Below are 19,261 nucleotides of genomic sequence, written 5' to 3'. Positions count from 1 at the left end.
TTTTATCAAATTTGAAATATTTATGTCAATATTAATATTTCTTTCAATGGTGATCAGAACGTTGTATGGGAAGCATGTAATGCAAAACTATGCTCAAATGAAACAAAATATTCACAAAATTAAATCGGTTAACATGTTATTTTTTATGTTGTTATTATGACAAAGTCGAGAAGCCCTTTGAAACTTATCAAAATCTTTTTTATGGTGTAGCTCAGAAAAACATAGTTCTTGAAGAACATCCACTGATACAATTTAATGTCTTACTTTCCTTTGATGGGTAGTAAATTGATAAATATATCAATAAAGGCAACGCCTCTTTTGTATTAGGCTGAGTGATTAGAACTACTATCGTATAAGAAGTCTTATTTTTGAAATTGGTTCTAACCAAAATTCTTTCAATTACACATATATGACACCGAGAATGAATTTTTCAATAGAAAGAAACATTCTCGGGTACGATTTTGCACGGGCATTCTTTTATTAAGTTTATTTAAAAAAATCATTTTGTGATATAAATAAAATCAATTTATGTACACATTGTATAGATGCAAGCATAGATGTAATACATTTTTTTATATACGCTATGTAATTATTTGTTTTACTTATACTTTTATAATTTGAATTATCCCGTGTGTGACACGAGCTCTAAAACTAGTATATATATATATGAGGAAAGTGAATATGAGACTGTTAAGCATCTAACCTTAGATGCGAAACTCCCAAAACTACGTAGTTTTGAGTCAAAACCTTTAAAAGTTATTTCATTTATTATATTCTTTTTTCTCTCATTTAATTTCTTGTCCCAAATTTGTCACCCATTACCTATTGATTCTTCTTGTACTACTAATAAGAAATCAATCTTACGGGATAGTAATTGTTCTTGAATCTAAGCTTCTTACGATGTATTGCAAATTTGCAATCCTCAAGTCTTGCTTTCCACCTGTAATGGGATCTTTAACATGCTTTTTTTTTCTTAATTTATGTAAAGTAATTTCTATGGTATATATGATAATTGAACCATATTATGTATTAATGTAATGTAAATGGATCGCCAGTGTGTGCTCAATTTGAGGCAGCAAAGGACTTTTTTTTAAATCTATTTGATGAGTTGTGATGATGTATAATTATTGAAGAAGAAGATTGCTTTCAAGTTCATCACTATGTGATCGATGGATAAAGAAATTGGATTTTAATCATGAGATTAGCTTGTGTGATGTGAATCTATAAAAGATATATGGGGATTATGGTAAGTAGAAATGAGAAATTGATGGAAAAAAATCATGAATTTAATAAATAAAATTCATTTTTTAATTAATTTGAATCAAAACTATATAGTTTTAGAGGTTTTACATATAAGGTTAGATTCTTAACAGTCCCATGTTCACTTTCTCTCTCTCTACATATATATATAAAACTTATGGTTTGTCATATATATTAGTAGCAGGTAATATTCATTAATTTGACTTATAGATGTCATATGCCGCACAAAAGCCAGATTCATATAAAAATTATATAAAATGCAAGTTTTTCAACCCACTTGAGGCAACTCACCATGTACTGATGAGAAGTTGAGCTAACATTCTTAATTTCTAAAACAATTTGTACCAACTTATCTAACTATCAGAATTACCCTCATACCATGTCCTCTATTTAAACCTGATTATGCCACACATTCATAAACATTCTCAAGCCAACTCAAAAGACTTTTGTTGTTTCTTATATCCCCGCCTCTTATAACATCAATGGCACCTTACAACCTCAGTTCCTTCCTCATGATACTGTTGTCGATAACTTTAGTGACAACCAGTGGTGGAAAATGCTTTGCCAAGGCACGCAACCTTCTGGAAGTCCCTGACCTTCCGAAGCCCACACTTCCAGAGATTCCGAAGCCTACACTTCCTGAGATTCCAAAGCCTACACTTCCAGAGTTACCGAAACCTACAATTCCCGAGATTCCCAAACCTACACTTCCGGAGATCCCAAAGCCTACACTTCCAGAGTTACCCAAGCCTACAATTCCCGAGATTCCCAAGCCTACACTACCTGAGATCCCAAAGCCTAAACTACCCGAGATTCCAAAGCCTGAAGTTCATGAGCTTCCAAAGCCCACCATTCCTGAGGTTCCTAAGCCTACAATTCCAGAGATTCCAAAGCCCTCAATTCCAGAGATTCCGAAGCCTTCAATTCCAGAGATTCCAAAGCCAGAGCTTCCAACTCTTCCGAAACCAGAGGTACCAAAGGTTCCAGAACTCCATGACCTGCCTAAGCCCACCATTCCTGAGTTGCCCAAGGACTTTCCAATTCCTTCGGTATCTCATCCATAGACAACTGCTTTTGTGATCACTTGTATAATTTCACTTTACTATCACTACTACTAAGATTGTCATCATTTACAGATTTCCAGTTGTTAGATTGTACCTGATTTATATATCAGTTTCCTGTTTCTTTAATATACGATATTATATCAATGTGTGGTTCAATCGGTTTTTCTTCTAGTAGGTATTATTGTTTTTTAGAGCAGCTTTTGTGTTGTGCATATAATGCCATCCATGGTCTCGTAAAATTTTAAACCTTTGAAACAAATCTCCATCAACTCAATCGTACAAACATGATTTCCTAGACATCCAGTGATTTTAAAGCAATTAATTACTTTAATTACTAAGCTCTAGATACCCATCCAAACATCCTCACTGGAGATTTGAAGGCCATAGTTTATCTCGACAGTATCCACTGGAAATGTGTTGTTTAATAGTGGTTAGTCGTGGCGGATCCAATGTTAATAGGGTTGTCTATTGGGTCCATCTTTATGAACAATAAAAATGAACTTTCATATTGTACATGGTTTGCGTAGGTGTTGGATTATTTCCTAAACAACTTACTGGGAAATGTGAAAAAAAAAGTATTAACTTGATCAGTATTAAGTGTACTCTTGTATCAGAAATTATCTAATATGCAAACAAGAAACCAACAGTGTTCTTCACAGAATTGGTAATCAGGATTGTTTACTTACTATACGAATACATAAAAAGTCGGTTCCAAACAATGGCTTATTTAAATTATACATTTATTTAAATTATACATTTATAATATATACCCTCCTGTAAGCTTGATTTAAGTGATGCGTAGTAGATCTGTATTGCACCACCTATTGAAATGTTTTGTAGAGTATATCCATACTAGATTATCTAGCACAATCCAAAGCAAAGTTCGGTTGTGAAAATCATAGCATAAAAGTTGCTGTTAAGAATATACAAAGAAAGTATGTAGCAAAAACAGCGACCACTGTTAACTACAAGAACCCTTGATTCAGTTGTAAAATTAGCTTTGGCCAAATCAATAGAAAAAGCCAAGACGAAAATTGGCCAATGAAAAGAAAGCAAAATTTAAATTCCAGTGATATATTAGTCGATTGAATAATAAAATGTTGAATATTTAAAAATCAATTTCATCATATAAGTTTATGTTGGTGGGCCATATCCTAGTTAGTTACGTATATTAAAATTCCAAAAAGCCAAATCTAAAAGTGGCCGACCAAAAATGAAAACAAAATTTATCTTATAGTTTGTAAGGCATTAGGTTACGCAACATTAAATTTTTTTGAATGTCTGAATATTGATTTGATCCATTATATAAAGTTCCCAAATTTTTCTTATAAATCTTTGTAGTGTTAATCACGCATCATTAGAAGTATACAACGGTCGTATTGTAAATAGTCAAAACTATGTTTAGTTATGTTTTAATAGATGTTGTAAAGTCTAGGGTCTAGATGTGTTAAGTTGGAAGATTATAACTTCTATCTAACTTCTATGTAAAAGTGTCAAGTTAGGATTGGTTCATGTGATCTATAAATAGGGTAACAATCAGGATGTTTTATTCATTCAACACAAGTTCAAGTTTGAATCAAAGTGTATTGTTCATCTTGTTATCATATCAATTCATTATTAAAGATCATCAAGTCTGGGCCAACATTGGTATCAGAGTGTGTCAGGGTTTTGTGATTTGATAATAATATTTGAACATTTGAAGATCGACGGTGGTGATTTTCGTGAACAGAAAAGAAGTTTTCGGCCAGAGAATACGCAGCAGCAGTTTCCTGCGATAGAAGCAGTTTCCAACGACAAAATCCGGCATCCCGGTTTTCCGGTGAGTTTTTCAGGCAAGAATTGAACAACGGTAGTTATTGATGGTGTTCTCCCTTAAGTTTCCAACAAGGGAAAAAATATATAAGTTTCCAGCAAGGGAAAAAAGCGGTAGAGGTGTTTTTTGGCAATATCGATTTCCCGGTAGGGAATTCCGGCAAAAAAATGTTTTTCCGGCAGGGCATTTTTCTTTGAATTTTAAAGAACAGAGATTGCTGGTGCATTTCTACGGCACTCATATTGAAGGTTTGTGAAGAAAAATTGGGTTTTAAATTCCAACAAATCAAGGTTTGGTTTGTGTACGTAGTGGCCAGCGGTATTTTCCGGCTAAGAAAGGAGAAACGGCGGTGGTTCGGGGTCTTTCCGGCCGCTGATTTTTCCGGGGAAATAAATTGGAACCAATGGTGGTTGTTTCCGGTAGAACAACGGGTGACGGTGGTGTTTCCGACAACGTGGTGACCGGCATATAAAAAATTAGTTTGTTGTTTTGTGTTTTTCTATCAAGTAGAAAACAAAATTACAAAACAAGGAAAAGTTTACTTAAAGAAGGAAAACGACGGTTCAGGGTTTTTTGTCAAGGGATTAAAGATCAACGCAGGGAAGGCAGCGAGATTGATCGAGATTAACCCAGAGAATGCGGGATTGATTGTCAATGCATGAAAGCGAGATTGATTGTCAACGCAGGAGGTGAGATTGACTTTCAACGCGAGGCAAAATTGATTTACAACACAAGGTGGGATTTATCAGAACCAGCGGATCAAAGAACCATATTTTGTTTTCGGAAAGGTTAAACAAGTATAATCAGGAGGATTACTTTTATATCGGGTCGAGAAAAATAAAATTTGATCATATTATCGCTTGAGGAAAGAAAAGTTTGCAAGAATAGGGAAAAAGAAGACACGGAGGGACATCAATGACTTTCCAGTTCCCAATCCTTATCGAGACAAATTATACCAATTGGGCGGTAAAAATTAAGTGCTCTTTAACGTCCATGGAATATGGGAAACGGTTGAACCATAAGCCGGGACTGAAGTCGATGAGAAAAAGAATAACATGACAATTGCATTATTATAACAAGCAATTCCTGAAAATATGGTATTGCAAATAACTAATCTTACTTCATCGGAAGAAATTTAGGAAGCATTAAAGGTCAACATGTTGGAGTTGATAGGGTTAAGGAGGCACATATTGAGACACTCGAGCCAGAGTTTTAATCCCTGAAGATGAATATTGGTGATTCACTCGATGTCTATGTAGGAAAGATCAGTCAGATCGCAACACATGCAAGCAGTCTTGGGCATGCGATGAATGAGAAAATATTGGTACAAAAACTTTTGGGATCTGTACCATAAAAGTTTGTTCAAATTGTTGAATCAATTGAACAGTTTGTTGATCTTAATACTATGCCATTTCAAGAAGCGGTTGAGAGATTAAAGACTTTTGAGGAACGTACAAAGAAGATGATTGAGGAAGAAGATGTGTCTAGTTAGTTATTATTGAGCGGGGAAAACGGAAAATGGAAGGGTAAACACCATAAGCGTGAGCATTGCGGTTGTAGAAACTCTACTCGGGAGGACTTTGGACACGTATGAGGGAAAGGTGAGATGCCAGGGAAAAGTTGAGGAGATAGTAGAGTGCAACAGGACAAGAGCCACGCAAGGTGTTACAAATGCAATGAACTTGGGAATTACAGTAGTGAATGTCTAAATTTGGAAGAAAGAGAGGAGGCGAATTTCGTTTGGGATGAAGACGAGGAACCAACATTGCCGTATGCGGATCTTGAAGAAGATGATCATAATTAAGGGGGTGAAGGTAGTGTTAACCATGCCGAAGTATACAGGGGTCGTATTGTAAATAGTCAAAACTATGGTTAGTTAAGTTTTAATAGATGTTGTAAAGTCTAGGGTCTAGATGTGTTAACTTGGAAGGCTATAACTTCCATGTAACTTTTATGTATAAATGTCAAGTTAGGATTGGTTCATGTGATCTATAAATAAGATAACAATCAGGATGTTTTATTCATTCAACACAAGGTCAAGTTTGAATCAGAGTGTCTTGTTATCATATCAATTAATTATCAAAGATCATCAAGTCTGGGCCAAGATTGGTAACATTGGTACCAGAGCGTCGTCAGGGTATTGTGATTTATTAATCAGATTTGAACATTTGAAGATCAATGGTGAGTTTTGGCCAGAGAAAACACAACAGCAGTTTTCGGCGACAATAGCAGTTTCAGACGACAAAATCCGGCAGTCCGGTTTTACGATGAGCTTTTTCGGGCAAGAATTGAACAACGGTAGTTATTGACAGTGTTCTCCGTCAATATATTTAAGTGTCCAGCAAGGAAAAAATCGGTAGAGGCATTTTTCGGCGGTATCAGTTTCCTAGCAGGGAACTCTAGCAAAAAAACGTTTTTCCAGTTGGGCAATTAATCGCGAATTTTAAAGAACAGAGATTGCCGGTGCATTTCTCTGGCAATATACTTAAGGTTTATGAAGAAAAATTGGGTTTTAAATCCCAAAAAATCAAGGTTTGATTTGTGGTAGTGGCCGGCTGTATCTTCCGGCAAAGAAAGGAGAAACGGCGTTTCAGTGTGTTTCCGCCCGCTGATTTTTCCGAGTCAATAAATTGGAACCAGTGGTGGTTGTTTCGGGTAGAACAACAGTGACGCTGGTGCCGGCGTATCAAAAAATTAGTTTGTTTTTTTGTATTTTTCTATCAACTAGAAAACAAAATTAGAAAACAAGCAAAACTTTAGTTAAAAAAGGAGAACAATGGTTCAGAGTTTTTTGTCAGGGAATTAAAGATCAACGCATGGAAGGCGAGATTGATTGTCAACGCAGGAGGCGAGATTGACTTTTAAGGCGAGGCGACATTGAATTTGAACGCAACGCGGGATTGATCAAAGGTTGAACATGTATAATCAGGAGGATTACTTTCATTTCAGGCCGAGATAAATAAAAGTTGATCAGATTATCGCTTTAAGGAAGAAAAGTTTGCAACAATAAGGAAAAAGAAGACACGGAGGATGGTTCAGTCGAAATTGTAACAGCAAAGGATGGAGGGACATCAATGACTTTCCGGTACCCATCCTTAACGAGACGAATTATATCAATTGGCGGTAAAAATTAAAGTGCTCTTTAATGTCCATGGAATTTGGGAAGCGGTTGAACCGAAAGCAGGGACTTAAGTCGATGAGAAAAAGAATAGCATGGCAATTGCATTACTACTATAAGCACTGGAACTTGAGTTCAGACTATCCTCATCAAAGCGAAAGATGCGTTGGTTTTTCATATGGATTGATTGAGAAAATGAAATTCCCTCTAGACAGCTTCACTTCAAAAGATGCGTTGGTTTTTCATAGTGTTTAGGGTTTAAGCAATTCCTGAAAATATGGTATTGCAAATTGCTAATCTTACTTCAGCGGAAGAAATTTTGGAAATATTAAAGGTTTGACATGTTGGAGTCGATAGGGTTAAGGAGACGTGTATTGACACACTCGAGTCAGAGTTTGAATCCCTGAAGATAAATATTGGTGATTCACTTGATGTCTATGCAGGAAAGATCAGTCAGATTGCAACACAAGCAAGCAGTCTTGGGCATACGATGAATGAGAAAATATTGGTTCGAAAACTTTTGGGTTATGTAGCATAAAAGTTTGTTCAAATTGTTGCATCAATTGAACAGTTTGTTGATCTTAATACTATGCCATTTCAAGAAGCGGTTGAGAGATAAAAAGCTTTTGAGGAACGTACAAAGAAGATGATTGAGGAGGAAGATGTGTCTAGTTAGTTAATATTGAGCGGGGAAAATGGATAATGGAAGGGTAAACACCATAAGCGTGAGCATTACGGTTGTAGAAACTTTGCTCGGGAGGACTTTGGACACGTATGAGGGAAAGGTCAGATGCCAGGGAAAAGTTGAGGAGATAGTAGGGTGCAACAGGACAAGAGCCACGCAAGGTGTTACAAATGCAATGTGTAGGTCCCTTTTCGGGTGGATCTAACAACGTCTTTGGATCAACCTAACTTAGTGCTAGCGGAAATCACACTAAGCAACCAAGAGGTCTCGGATCTTGAGTTTATTTTCGGTTAAGGAAAGGAGAGTGAAAGAAAGAGAGAGAGAGACGAGTGAGAGAGATAGATTTCTTGCAAAAGGTTTTCTTTTGTATATCAAACTTCCAACCACTTGCTTCTCATGGCATGCTTCCTATTTATAGGAAAGCATGCATGAGAAGTAAAGTACTTCTAATGCCCAATGGGCTTCTTTACAATGGACTGTGGCCCAGAAAATGTACAAAATGACCCATCGGCCAAAATACATAACTGAATCAATACAAAAGACTAACTATACAAAACGGGGCCTAACAATCTCCCTCTAGTCTTTAGTATTGAAACCAGTCGGTGTCGTATATCAGGCATTCGTCCTTGGTTAGTAGAAGTTCAACAAGTCTACACACAAACTTGTTCAAGGCTTCCACTATCCGGTCGGTATTCTGACGTCCCAAATCTTCGACGGTTCCCAGCGGCTTGTTGTAGAGCTTCTTCACATCTTCAACGTGTAGTCCCATAAACTCATGCTCATCAAACACTCTGATCTCGTGCATACCACGGCAGTGAATAACGGCCTCGCCGGTTGTGTTATCGAACTCCTAATCTATGAAGTCTCGGAGAGTGTTGGGAAGATAAGGCTCGCCATGATAAATCTCGTGACATTCTTTCGGCGCCTTGTATCTCCACATAGTGCGAGGCTCTCCGGTAGCAGGGTTTATCTCTCTTGGATTCTGGTACCTGCGACCTTTATTCGGCTCGAAGTCCTTGTAGTTGACTCTTGATTATCGCTGCAGATAAGTCAGGACCCAACTTTCCAGCGTACTTCCAGTGGCACCAGGACCTAGAGCTTTCTGAAGATAATTCAGATCAAGCTCAGGTAGAGTCTTTAGCTCATGATGACTAAGATAAATGAGGTCCGCGCTGTAGCGTCTGATGGCCCAAACTTTATTTCGCTGATCATACCTAGCATATACGATCAGCGAGTCGTCGTGATATGGATAGTTGAGCACACGGGCAGACGCACATCTTGTGACAATATGTGTCTTTCGCTTCTTCTTTGGTGGTTGTTCAGTGACAGGATCTGTTGCAGGAGCCTCTGAAGCTTGAGCGGGAGGAGTATCCGGATTTGGCGAGTAGTTAATGTCATCGTCTTGTTCATTCACTGCCTTCTCCGTTTCCGTTCCCTCGATGAACTCTTCAAAGTTCATACCTGCATTGATAAAGTCAGCGATCACACCTGTATTGTCAGTCGGAGAGATGATATCTTTGTACAAGATGTCAAGTATTGAATCATCCTCTTTGAATTTGCTAGCTGAGCTGGGTTAGCAGGGTCTTGAGTATCGTGTTGAGAGTGTGGAGGTGATTGAGTGCTAGCTCCACCTCCACCTCCAGCCGCCCCGGCCCCTCCATCTCCACCACCACCGTTGCCACCACCATCATCATCATTAATGCTGTCATGAACTTCATCGTCGTCGTCATCATCTTCATCATCATCATTATCATCATCATCATCATCATCATCATCATCATCATCATCATCCTCTTCATCACCATCATCTTCTTCATCACCATCATATCCACCACCAACACCACGAGATTGGCCGCCCTGTTGTACTAACCGACCAACAGTCGCCTTTCCTTCTGACACAGCAACCTGTACGCCTCGCATGGTCACCGAAGGACCTGCGGCAGGTTGCGAACCACTAACTTGAGAAGTCTCACCAGACCTTCTCCAAGTTCTAAACACCGCATCAAGCCTATCCTCCAGACCATGAAATTCGTCTTCTTGAATGCCCATCTGAGGCCGCTTGGTACTTGCTCACCATATCTTCATTAGTCTTGAGTTGTAGCTCGTTCAGACGCTCTTGTTCTTTGATTCTTTCTTTAATGGCTTCCATGTCTGATCTGAGCAAGTCGAGAGAGGTGGAGGAAGCGAGTTGATTTTCCAAATCAGCAACTCATGAGTTTGTAGCTTCCTTTTCAACGTCCCACCTTCTTGTAGCATCTTCAATTTTCTTGTTTACGCTTGATCTGAGAGCACTAGCACTTGGTAAGTCTCGTTCAAGTGTGGCCAATCTATCTCCAAGTCTAGTGTGGTCGGCTCTCAGATTAGCATTCTCAGATGCCTCATGATTCATCAAAGTCTGAAGATTTTGGATGCGGGTGTGGAAGGTATTGGTCAATAACCGTTGATTTTCAGCAGCTTCATCACTTTCCGCCTTCTGGTCTTCCAACACCCGGATCCTTACCCTCAGGTCCACCTTTTCTTTCTCATCCTTAAGAGCCTTTTGTTTCATTTCTTTGATAAGCTTGAGGAGGGCAATCTCTCGTTCCGCCCTTTAGGCGTTTGATTCCTCCAGTGCGACGATCCTATCGAGGATAGGATCAACGTACACTGGAGGTGTCGCAGACATCCCTCGTGAGATTGGTTTGGGAGAGATAATTGTGGATGGTGGGGTGGTGGTTTTTATAGGTGGTGAGGTGGTTGGTAAAGGTAGGGTGATGGCTTGAGTGAGGATTTGTGAGGCTATAGTGGTGGGTGGTGTTGGTTGTATTGTAGTTGGTGTGACGGTTTGGGTTGGGGAAGTACGGATGGTTTTGCTCCATATGCTTGTAGTTTGTATTGGGGAACTAAAAAATGAAGAAGTGAATATGGATGAGGTTGGTTGTGCAGGTGGTGTTGAGGCTTGAGTAGGTTCATGTTGAGATTGTTGTTGTGGTGGTGAGTGTGGTGAGAAAGGTATTTGCGGTAGGAAAGTTGGAATTGGTTGGTCTGTAGGTGAGGATTCAGGTGGGTTATGGAGTAGGGTCTTGGTTTTCTTGGCTTTGGATTTCTTTCTGGTTTTTGATGGTTTGAGGGCAGGGATCTGTATTTTGGTCACATCTAGGGTTTTGAGGGCTTGGGCTAGGGCTTCTTTGGTTATTTTTGGTTGGTCTGAGGGCTTGTCTTGTGAGGGAGACTTGACGTGAGACTAGGTTGACTTCTGGGAGTCTCCATGTCTCCTCAAACGCTTTAGGGGTGGCTGGTCTTCTTCCGCCTCCTCAAGCTCTATTACTTTGCCCTTCTCCGCTAACTTTCTCTTCAAATCGTGTTTGGCCTTTGTTCTATCTTCGGCTGGCTCATCGGACGAATCTTGTCCACCTTCAGCTACAGGTTCTTCATCACCTTCTCCTTCACCAGACGCCTCTTCTCCAGCAGGCTCTGTCTCTTCAAACAAACCAAACTTGGGCCCAGGTCGTGGTCATGTGTACTGATGACCTCTGCCCTTGGTGCTCAACAACACACCAAAAACTAATATCTTAACCTCGTGAACATGAAATGGCTCTGGGTGAGACTTCTTGTCCTTTGCCTTCTTGAATCCATGCCTTTGAACATCTGGGATCATATCATCTAGTAACATCTGCACGAATCTTGGGTACATCAACCATGTGTCCCCACTCTTGATGTTCGAGAGCATGCACAAAAATATTCGTCTTGAGTAATTAAACTTCTCTTTGTTGGTCAATGCGTACATAACTCGAACCCAATCCGTGCTCATGCTATCAAAGCCACCTCGAATATCTGTGAAGCGATGAGTAATGATGTGGAAGAGAAATCTCCAATATGGTGACAGATGGCTCTTCTCTAAGCTCTTCCATTCCGTGTCATACCCCATTTGTGCAACAAACCCTTCCAGCATCTTTTTGTTTCCTCTCTCATACTTGTAATTGGGCTGGTCATCAATTTTTAACACTCTACTAATGTCATCTTCTGTGATAGTTAATTCCTGTCTTGCAACAGTCATGGTGAAGGACATAGAATCGTCAGCAATTTTGGCGAATGCCCAGAAATCTAAGACCCACTTGTAATAGATGGCTGGATCAGCAGTGATGGCATATGCAAGGGGCGATTGCCTGAGCCCCTTGACCATAGGAGTAAACAACTTGTTAGCCTTAGCCTTAGGCAACGCTAGAGCACAAAAGTTGTTATGACCCTGAAATTTAAAAACAAAAGATCATGAGAATCATCATTAAGACAGACCAAAACAAACTAAATATGTACATGGACATTAATAATTTATATATTAGATAAGTTAGATTTAATACTACCATTATGTACATTCTAGATGTAATAAGTTAATAAGTTAATTTTAGACAATCTATAAGTCAATTGGATCATAATGTACAAAGATCTAGTTCAAAACAGTCCACAAGTCCAAACAGTGTGTTTGAGTAAAAACAGATCAGTTGCATTATGTTTGAGTTTTTGAAAAATTTGCTAAGTATGAGTTTTTCGCATGAGACATTGTTTCGCTTCGCATGGTCAAGCGAAGCAAAACAGAGAGATGTTTCGCTTCGCATGGTCAAGCGAAGCGAAAGACTCTTTCATGCAAAAACCTGTACTTAGCCCCTTTTTATCAGCTTCTTTCTTTACTCAAGATCGCCTTTATGCGAATTAGGTTTCTAGAAGGTTTTAACTTGAAGCTCCTTTGTTTACTAGGTCAATTTGTCCCTAGAACATATGAATCTGAAACTTAAATCTACAAACTTAAACAATCAACCCTAATGCTAATAATTAATGATGATACTCAAGATTTATAAGTCCAAAAACAGATTATTCATAACATATGAACCGATTTCATATGAAGATCAAATATGAATCGACCCGACGGCTCATCTGAACCGTCGTCTCGATCCACGAGAACCCCAGAAAAGATGAAGATGAAGGATTCATGAAGTTTTGATGTTATACCGAAGGTGGATACTCTGGATTCAACGGCATATTTGTGATTATGAGGGCCGGATGCTTTGAAGATTTGAAGAAGATCTGGGTTTTGAGTTTGAAGATTTGAGAGAGGAGAGAGTGAAAACTCAAAAGATTTTGGTGAATAGTGAAAGATATTTTAGGTTTTCCTTATATATAGGGTCAGCCTATCTCGCGATAAGGTCAAAACATCGTGAGTATTCACCGAAAATACACTCTCAGTCTTTAAAAATATTTGCTTTTTCAAACCCAAAAAACATTTACCCACCGAATCCAAGCACTAGATTGTTTATAATATTTTCTTTTGTTGGTCCATAGCTATTAACATTTGCACGATCGATCTCTTTTGTCAAAGCAAAACATAATAAAAGAAAACACTAAAACAAAATCAAAAATAAAATTAAAATTAAATTTAAAATTAAGGATGAGATAAAATAAATAAGAATTTAAAAAAAATTTAAAGTTAAAAGCAGTAATATTAAATTAATTTACATAGTACTTTCTTTGATTAATTTTCTATGAATGATAACGATATGGAATCATATTGATTTGCAAAGCTCTACATCGCGTTTCCATTTTGAAATCATTGTGACATAAGTTCATCACTGACTGTAGATATTGTCCTCCTTTTTAACTGACAAGTGTTTTGATGCCAAAAGTTATACATTTAGGGTACAATTAGGCACGGTGCGTATGTGGTCCCCACTTAATCGGACATGTTACTGATTCCATCATATCTCAGGCCTACTTTGTGTTAACATATCACCTCAACTTGACTTAGACATTTCTTAGTTGATCACAGTACACTTATCAACAAACTGACTTACTGTACACATAACACTTTGTGCTTTGCACACTTGACTCGATCTAGAAAGATTAAAATAAAGCAGAAGTTCAGGCCATAACAATCAGGTCGGATAATACCATATTATCGCGCAGAGAAAGTCCAAGGCTTGAACAAAAGAAAGAAAATAAAACAAAGCAGATGATTCAGGGCCTTAACAATCAGGTCGGATAATACCATATTATCGCGCAGGAGAAAGTCCAAGGCTTGAATCAAAATAAATGAAGAAATAAAGAAGAAGTTAAAATTCCTAGAACTGAATCTTTTTCTTGATTTTTCTTTTTCTTTTCTGACTCTTTTGTCTTTCTTTTTCTTGCTTTTCTTGACGCTTTACTTGACTCTTTTCTTGACTCAATAAAAATTAAAGATGACACTGACTTTCATAAGATGACTGTGATCAGATAAAGAGAGGCTTGGGTATGACATGTATAGTTACATTTTTGCCTTCATGAATATGACTTAACGGAATCATGCAACCGCTTCATAATTGTATATCCACTAGTACCGGCATTAGTTTAAGTTTATATCACTTGACCCTTACTTGTTTGTCAAGCCTACCTACACATCAATGAATGACCTTGTAGCCTTTTGTTCTATTCTTTTAACGCGCTAGAATCATTACAAACCAATGTACTATCACTTTCCATATAGTCGCATCAAATTCTTGATTGAAAATTTTAAATATCTGACTCCCTCTAAGCAGGAGCTCCCTCTAAACGGGACAATTCTTTTTGAGTTTTCTTAGAATTTACTTTAAGAGGAAATCAATATTATATATTAAAATAAATCTTTTTGTTAAGTCAAGTGACTCAATTTTTGTTTTACTGAAAGTAAATTTTAAAATCTTTTTGGTGAGTTAAAGTTAACTCATTTTCTCCCTCTAAAAGTGTGACATATTTGAAAAATATTTACAGTTTTAAACTAAAAGATAGACGATAAAGAATTTACTGAAAGGAAATCATGCCCAATGACTCAACGAGAAACAAAAATCGGGCACAACTGAAAGCTTTTGTAAAGAGAACTGCAAAGTTAAAATCAGTATGGACCCGTTTTATGTCGACAAGCTTGCGATCATAACAATCACGAATAAAATGTATCCGGATGTCAATGTGCTTAGTCTTTGAGTGCTGGACCAGGTTTTTGACAATAGCAATGGCCGCCTCATTATCACATTTGATCGTTGATTCATAGAAATTCAAACCGTAATCTAGCAGCTGATGCTGGATCCATATCACTTAAGAGCAGCAGCTGGATGCGGCGATGTACTCGACTTTGGCTGTGGATGTAGACACTGTGACTTGTTTCTTACACTGCCTTGAGATCAACCGATCTCCTAGGAATTGATATCCACCAGATGTGGATTTTCTGTCCAAGTTGCATCCCCCATAATCACTGTCGGTGTAAGCATGAAGTTCCATGGGAGAATCCTTTGGGTACCAAAGACCCAAACGTGGTCTTCCTTTCAAGTATCTGAAGATACGCTTGACAGCAGTCATGTGGGATTCTCTTGGGTCAGACTGATATCTGGCACATTGAAAAACAGGGAACATGATGTCCGGTCTGCTTGCAGTGAGATACATCAAGGAACCAATCATTGACCTATAAAGGTGTTGATCGGCTGGTTTTCCTGATGGATCAGGAGCGAGAACAGGACGTGTAGCGATTGGTGTCATGAAAGCAGTTGTGTCCTTAAAACCAAATTTCTAAACAATGTCATGAACGTACTTTTCTTGGTGAATCAAAGTCCCGTCCTTCTTTTGCTCAACTTGTAAGCCCAGGAAGAAAGTCATCTCCCCTAAGGAACTCATTTCAAATAGCTTCTGCATAATCTCAGAAAACTCCTTGCATAGAGTCTCATTCTTGGACCCGAAGATAATATCATCAACATACACTTGAACGAGAATCAAATCATCCTTCACTTTCTTGACAAAGAGAGTTTGATCAACAATGCCTCTCTTGTATCCATTCTTCACTAAATGATCAGCCAGTGTGGCATACCAAGCACGAGGAGCTTAGTGAAGACCATAAAGTGCTTTGTCAAGTCGGTAAACGTGGTCAGGATAATTTGGGTCTTCAAAATCTGGTGGTTGGCTCACATAAATTTCTTCTTTATTTTCCCATACAAGAAAGCAGTCTTCACATCCATCTGATATACTTTGAAATTCATGTACGAGGCATATGCCAAAAAGATACGAATTGCCTCCAATATGGCCACCGGTGCATAAACTTCATCGTAATCAAGTCCTTCTCGTTGCCAAAAACCTTGAACGACCAACCGGGCTTTATTTCTTATAATCACCCCCTTGTTATCTTTCTTGTTACGGAACACCCATTTTGTTCCTATCGGCTTCTTGTGATCTGGTTTCTCACTAGCCTCCAAACGTTTAGCTTCTTGAACTGCAACAGTTCTTCTTGTATTGCTTCAACCCAAGAGTTCTCCTTCAAAGCAACTCTGTAGTCCTTGGGCTCTACCTATGAAATAAAACAGGCAAAAAGACATCTGTTAATGTTACCAGAGGTGCTGCGTGTTTGGATGCCAGCGGACGGATCTCCAATGATGTTCTCGGTCGGATGTCGGTGATGAATTGGTAACTGTGGAATTTGTTTGACACTCTCGACTGGTGTTGCCTCAAGCTCAATGGTCAGGCTCTCTATGGGATGAAATACCGCGGTCACATCGACAGCGGGATTTGGTTGGGGATCTCTTGCATCTTCTTCTTGATCAACCAAATTTTCTTGAGCGATGGTGCCTTCCCATAGGTTGTTGTAGAAAGGTCCGGCGATAGTAGGTACCGACGATGAGTCAGTGCTGCGAGAAGTTCCAACAGGAACGGTGTCATTCTAGACATTCTCTTGAATAGCTTCCTCAGCAGATCCATGAACATCATCTTCAGAGGAAGGTGTAGGAACTGATTCAACTATACTTGGATCATGAGCTGGGGAAGTTTCCATTTGGTGGGTTTGTTGATTAGCCGCTTGATTGGTCTGAACATTTTCCTCATTGTCAGCTGACATAAATGAGTCGGAGTCCGAATTATCTGTGTCTTCGACAGCAGGCTATTTTGTAGATTCTGCAGATGTTTGCACATTGACTTCCGAGACAGGTTGATTAGCCCCGTGTGGACCATTGAATGTGGGTGCGGGTGCAGCAATCTGAATGTCCGTCAGACCTTTCACAATGGCGTGCATCAAGATTTATTGATCAATAATTGTCGGAGATGGTGCAGAAACAACAGGAGACATCACTAGTGCAGACGGTGGTACATACATTCCTCGAAACTGCCTGAACAAGCCTTCATAATCAAACATCCAATCAGGAACATGGTGTGCATCGGTAGGGTTCAGTTCTTACCAGTCAATGTTGTAGGAATCCAAAATCACTCGGGATTTCTTATTGAACACATGATAAGCACTTTTGTCAGCGGAATAACCAACAAAGTAGCACTCATCCGCTTTTTCAGCAAACTTTGAAGTTGTAGCAACATTTGACTGAAGCACTGTGCATGGACAACCGAATGTCTTGAAGAAATTAACCCTTGGCTTGTTTCCATAAAAGATTTCATAAGGTGTCTTATTCAGTCTTTTGTTCAGCAACACATGATTCTGAGTGTAGCAAGTAGTGTTAATGGCTTCCCCCCAGAAAAATAAAGGGAGCTTGGAGTATGACAGCATGGTTCTTGCAACTTCAACCAGTGTACGATTTCGTCGCTCAGCCACCCCATTTTGTTCAGGAGTGTAGGGTGCACTGACTTGACGAAGAATCCCCTTGTTGTGACATAATTCGTTGACGACTTTGTTGTAGAATTCTGTTCCATTGTCACTTCTGATGCACTTAACTCGTTTGTTCGTCTGATTCTCAACCAACACGATGAATCTGATAAGAAACTGAGATGTCTCATCCTTGTGACCTAGCAGAAAAGTCCAACTGAAACGCGAGTAATCATCAGTAATAACCAGACAATAGGCTTTTCGACCTATTGCCATTGGTTGAATGGGACCAAAAAGATCCATATGCAGCAGTTGAAGAGTGGAGTTTATGGAATTGATAGTCTTAGGGCGATGAGGGAGTTTGTGCTGTTTGCATTTAGAGCAAGATAAACATTTTTTAGCACAATGAAAAGATTTTACGGGCAAGCCCCTCATATGGTCACCTTTAACCAACTTGTTTAAGTTCTTAAAGTTAACATGCCTTAGACGTCGATGCCATAAGGATGAGTCGTTCTCCGAGGCCTTGGACATCAAACAAGAAGCAGTCCGCATGGAATAATTGCTTCTCATGTCCAGAATGTAAGCGTCATTGTGCCTCGGAGTATGCAACATAATCCACTCTTCCGGGACTTTGAAGCATGGTTTAAGAATAAGACATTCATTTTCAGTGAAAAGAGTTGAAAATTTCTTATCGCAGATTTGAGAGACACTGAGTAAGTTGACAAGATTGAATTCGTCGAAGGTCAATGTGCCATTAGAGACCTTGCCTTGTTTCGTGATTTCTCCTCCTATGTCACCAGCAAAGGAAACATGTCCACCATCGAATGGCTTAATGTCAAACAACAGGGACTCATCTCCTGTCATATGTCGGGTACAGCCACTGTCCAAGTACCAAATACTATTGACAGGCCTTCCAGGCTGGAGCAGCTAGTTAGTAGAAGGGTCCCGAGACGAACTTATCTCGGGAAAAACAAACAAAAAATCACCCAATTTTATTTTATGATTCTTAAAAATGTAATCTTTTGGTGAATTTGAATCTGAAGTGCAATCACTCGAGGAACTTGTGTTAAGATTCCCTCAGTTCTTAAAAGATTTTCTTGATTGCCTTCGTTTTGGTTTGGGTTTGATTATCAATTCTTCAGTGTTTGCTTTGGAAAACGGTTTAGAGGGGTTTTTAGGGTTTTCAACTTCTGACCTTTTGGCTAACCGCTTCCTTTCTCTTTGTGTTAGCCAGAAGGGTTTCTTGGGTTTTTCGGTTCTTTTACTTCGTGAATTCGTCTTACTGGCTGAGGTATAAGTTTGATAAGACATTTTCTTATGTTGAACATTTAACTCAGTAAATGTCTGACCAAACTTACTTTTGGCGTCTCTTTGTTGCTTATGCTAGTTCTTGCAGTGTCTCGCAAGATGAGACGGATTTCCACACCCAAAACAACATTTTCTTTTGTTACAACATAGACATGTTGATCACTGAAATATGTGGGGTGAGGTGATGTGGTAGAGTTAACGTATTGATAACCTCTATATGAGAACACATTTGAATGATTAGATGCAAAGTAATTTGACTGCCTAGGTTTATGACCAGAGTAGTAATAGGTAGTATCAAATTGATCATAAAATTGAGAACTATTTCTATTAGTAGTATTTTGTGAAAATGAAGTTTTCTTTGAAGGCACATATTTACACGACGTGCTTGGTTTTTCATTTTCAAAGACAATTTCTTGTTTTCGTAAGTCCTCAGAATCACGATCAGTTGACGAGCAACTAGAACTTG

The 19,261-nt window shown here is 38.8% G+C and overlaps 1 protein-coding gene across 1 annotated transcript; it reads left to right on the top strand.

Moving 5' to 3' along the window:
• The first annotated feature begins 1,730 nt into the window (after positions 1 to 1,730).
• LOC143614604 (uncharacterized) lies at positions 1,731 to 2,467 on the top strand. Its single transcript, XM_077087997.1, has one exon. The coding sequence runs from the start codon at positions 1,743 to 1,745 to the stop codon at positions 2,322 to 2,324; it is 582 nt and encodes a 193-aa protein (XP_076944112.1). The 5' UTR covers positions 1,731 to 1,742; the 3' UTR covers positions 2,325 to 2,467.
• Positions 2,468 to 19,261: the final 16,794 nt, after the last annotated feature.

The sequence above is a fragment of the Bidens hawaiensis genome, unplaced genomic scaffold (assembly GCF_021521415.1).
Source record: "Bidens hawaiensis isolate Kalapana, Puna unplaced genomic scaffold, B.hawaiensis_p1.1 tig00040566_1, whole genome shotgun sequence".
NCBI lineage: Eukaryota > Viridiplantae > Streptophyta > Magnoliopsida > Asterales > Asteraceae > Bidens > Bidens hawaiensis.
The sequence above is the reverse complement of the archived record's forward strand: the minus strand, read 5'-3'. Positions and strand labels throughout refer to the sequence as shown.

Excerpts from the sequence above, each read along its gene's own strand:
- LOC143614604 (XM_077087997.1), top strand. The coding sequence starts at position 1,743 with ATGGCACCTTACAACCTCAGTTCCTTCCTCATGATACTGTTGTCGATA.